The sequence below is a fragment of the Apis dorsata genome, unplaced genomic scaffold (genome assembly GCF_000469605.1).
Source record: "Apis dorsata unplaced genomic scaffold, Apis dorsata 1.3 scaffold_982, whole genome shotgun sequence".
Taxonomy (NCBI): domain Eukaryota; kingdom Metazoa; phylum Arthropoda; class Insecta; order Hymenoptera; family Apidae; genus Apis; species Apis dorsata.
In genome coordinates, this window is record NW_006264085.1 from 77,823 (window position 1) to 81,455 (window position 3,633).

The 3,633-nt window shown below is 19.5% G+C and overlaps 1 protein-coding gene across 3 annotated transcripts in view; it reads left to right on the forward strand.

Moving 5' to 3' along the window:
- Nucleotides 1-195: 195 nt before the first annotated feature.
- Nucleotides 196-3,633, forward strand: part of LOC102676073 (tRNA (guanine(37)-N1)-methyltransferase-like) — a 5,942-nt gene continuing 2,504 nt past the window's right edge. Inside the window, exons 1-3 of one of the 3 annotated variants that reach the window (XR_004151616.1) lie at nucleotides 197-325; nucleotides 1,142-2,668; nucleotides 2,857-2,985. Coding sequence is in view for 2 of the 3 variants with exons in the window: in XM_031514343.1 (XP_031370203.1) it covers nucleotides 1,180-2,601 (1,422 nt within the window). In the remaining variant the exon portion in view is untranslated. Of the gene's footprint in view, nucleotides 326-1,141; nucleotides 2,674-2,856; nucleotides 2,986-3,392; nucleotides 3,554-3,633 lie in introns of those variants that run through there. The other 2 variants (XM_031514343.1, XM_031514344.1) reach the window with 2 other exon arrangements.

The following is a 3,633-nucleotide window of genomic DNA, read 5'->3' on the forward strand; positions in this document are numbered from 1 at the left end:
CAACTAATTTTCAAAGAAATATTTGAAGAATAATCAATATAGCAAATATTAAATAATTGAGTACTTAAGTGTTATTTTATTTATTTTATTTATTAAATGAAATATTATTTTATTTATTATGTATTTTTTATTTGAAATCAAAATTTTATTAATTTAAAAAATTATTAATAGTTTATATAAAAATATTTTTCGTTCATATATTTTTACTCATAACTTGATTCACGTATTATGCAAATAAAACGTGTAGTTGATAACCCTACTTAATCAATAGGATATCTTTTGTTTAATTACAAAGTACATTAGTTCTGCAAAAAAAAAACAAAAGGTAAATTTATATCTGTTTTTTATTTATTTATTTATTTACATATTTAAAGAATAAATTTGTTTTTTATATTTTTTAAATTATTATAAGAAATATATGTACTTCAAAAATAAATTTATTCTTTAGATCTATTACAATTATTTAAGTTTATCAATATTTTTATATTCCATAAAATAATATAAATTTTCAAAAATAGACAATTGTTGATTAATATTATAAATATTATAAATTTTTTAATGTAATTAAATTTTTAATTTTTTTTATTTTTATATTTCTCATTTCATAAATTTCAATAACTTTGTTTAGTAATAATAAATTATGAAATTTTAATTCATTGGAATTTTATTGCGGAAGAATTATTGTTGTTAAATAATTTTATAAAATATTTTATTATCCTAATTTTCGTATTATTTTAATTATAGAAAAAAATAAAATGTTTATATTTTTGCTGAATTATATATATAACAAATCTTATATAATATATGTAATATATAAAAAGAAATATGTGTATAATGAAGCATCTATATATTTTAATAAATAAAGTAATTATTATTATCGTTTATTAATTATTATCATTTAGTAATTAATAAAATAATTATTATTATATCATAAATAACTGATATAAGAATAATCATTTATTTTTATATATGAACATTCTATGTAAAATAAATATAATATAATGTAGTACTGAAAATCTTTAATGCTTCATGTTTTATTGTTTTAAATTTATATATAAATTTTTGATAAAATAAATTATATTAAAAATATATTATATATATATTTATCAAATTAAATGAGATAATTAGAAATTCTTTGTAGGGATTATCATCATGTTAAGGAATTATATAATTTCATAGATGATTGTGCGTGGTTATTTAACTACATTAATCAAGCGATATATTTGGATTCAATATCATTCGTATATTAAAATGACTTCTTTGCTGGTTCCTTCGGAATCAGTACAAGGAATGACATGTTTGGATCGCACTGCATTCACAACTACTGTTGAATTACCATTTTTAAAAGTTCATGGTATAAAATTATCAAATATAATACCTATAGTAAAAAAATATTTGTTTAAAATAAAAAATTTTAAATCAATTCAAAGTATGGATAATGAAACTATTATATATTTGAATCCACTGTTAATACAATGTTTTGAAGATTTTGTAGAAGATGAAAAAAAGCAATTACTAAAAATGTACAATCAATTTGGAATGACAAAAATAATTTTGAAATATGATAACTGGCAATCTTATGATATATTAAGAGCTATTTTACCTAAGGAAATTGAAGTTCCAACCTCATATAGCATAATTGGTCATATTGTGCATTTAAATCTACGTGATATACATTTACCATATAAAACTATTATTGGTCAAGTTTATCTTGATACAATTCCAAATGTTCGAACAGTTTTGAACAAAATAAATATTATTCATACAACTTTTAGAAATTTTACTTTAGAAATCCTTGCAGGTGATAAAAATACCATTGCAACAGCAAAAGAAAATGGTTATATATATGAGTTAGATTTTTCTCAAGTTTATTGGAATCCTCGTTTAAGTACAGAACACAAAAATTTAATAACATTTATGAAACCTAATGATGTTTTATATGATGTATTTGCTGGAGTTGGACCATTTGCTATTCCTGCTGCTTGTAAAGGAATTAAAGTATTTGCAAATGATTTAAATCCTGAATCTTATAAATGGTTACAAAAAAATATCATTACTAATAAAGTTAAAACAAATATTCAATCTTTTAATATGGATGGTAGAGATTTTTTAAAAACTATTTTTAAAACTGATATTTTAAATAGGAGAGCTACTAATCAAAGTGGTATAGAACATATAATAATGAATTTGCCAGCACTTGCAATTGAATTTTTAGATGTATTTTTTGATTCTTTTAATGAAAATGAAATTAAACAAATTTGTTATCAACCACCAATTATTCATTTATACTGTTTTGTAAAAACAAATAAAGGAGAAAATGCTTGTAAATTGGGACAATTATTAATAGAACAAAAGCTTGGCTGTAAATTAACATCTAATTCCTTAATTGATTTACATTTTGTCAGAAATATTTCTTTAAATAAAAAAATGATTCGTATATCATTTTTATTGACTAAAAATATATTAATGGGCGAGGAGCCAGCAATGAAGAAATTAAAAATGGAAAATAATTTTAATATATATGTAAGTAATAATATTACAGAAAATAATGGGAAAAAACAAGAAATTACAAAAGAAACAAATAAACAAAAATGTGTTTAAAATAGCAACAGTTCGTAGTGTTAAACTAAAGGCAAAAGCGCAAAAAGTGATGAATAATTTAAAAAAAGTAAGTAAATTTTTTAAGACAATATAAATTACAAAAATAAAATATATTTAAATATTAATGATGAACATGAATTTATATATTTCACAAATAAATATATTTAGATTTCAATATATGTAATAAGATAATATGTAGAATATAATAAATAAAATATAATAATATATGCCATTTTTCTTTCTTAATTTTAATAGTTGGACTTGAAAAAAAATAAAACAACTAAGAGAAATATAGATAAAACAGTGCAAATTGATCAACAGTTTCAAGAATTACGAAGAGAAGTAAATAAATCTAAATCAAAAATAAAAACTAATGCAAAACAAAACAAAAAAAAGAAGATGCAAAATATAGCACTAGTACAAACTGATATAACAACTTCTTTAGTTGACAAAATGCAAATTTAATCAATATTTTTAGTTTAGTGTTTAAAACTTATAATATTTTGTATTTAATTAACAATATAATATTCATTTATTTTATACAATATATCAAAAATATTGTAAATAATATATTATGTAAGTTTTTAGTGAACAAATTTCTTATCAAATAAATATAATTAAATACATAAACTTAATGGGTTTGTTTCTTATCACCTAATTATCTCTTTTTATTTATCTGGACATAAATGTCAAGAAGCTTTATGGTATCTTATTTGATTAATGATAACTTTAGTTTTTTATAAATTTTAAATGAAGAATTCATAAATATAAATCTATTTTAATCTGCACAGGAAAACCATTCATGATGGAAACTGTCTATACTGCTGGTTTAATTGTAATAGGAGATGAAATTCTACGTGGACAAATTATAGATACAAATACATCATACTTGGCAAAAAAATTACAAGCTTCTGGTATTAAACTTCGGAAAGTAACAGTGATTCTTGATATTGTGTGTATTACTTTTTTAAAAAATCTTTGTTTTTCATAATTGTGTATAAAAATTATAAAATATTTATATTTTAATCATAT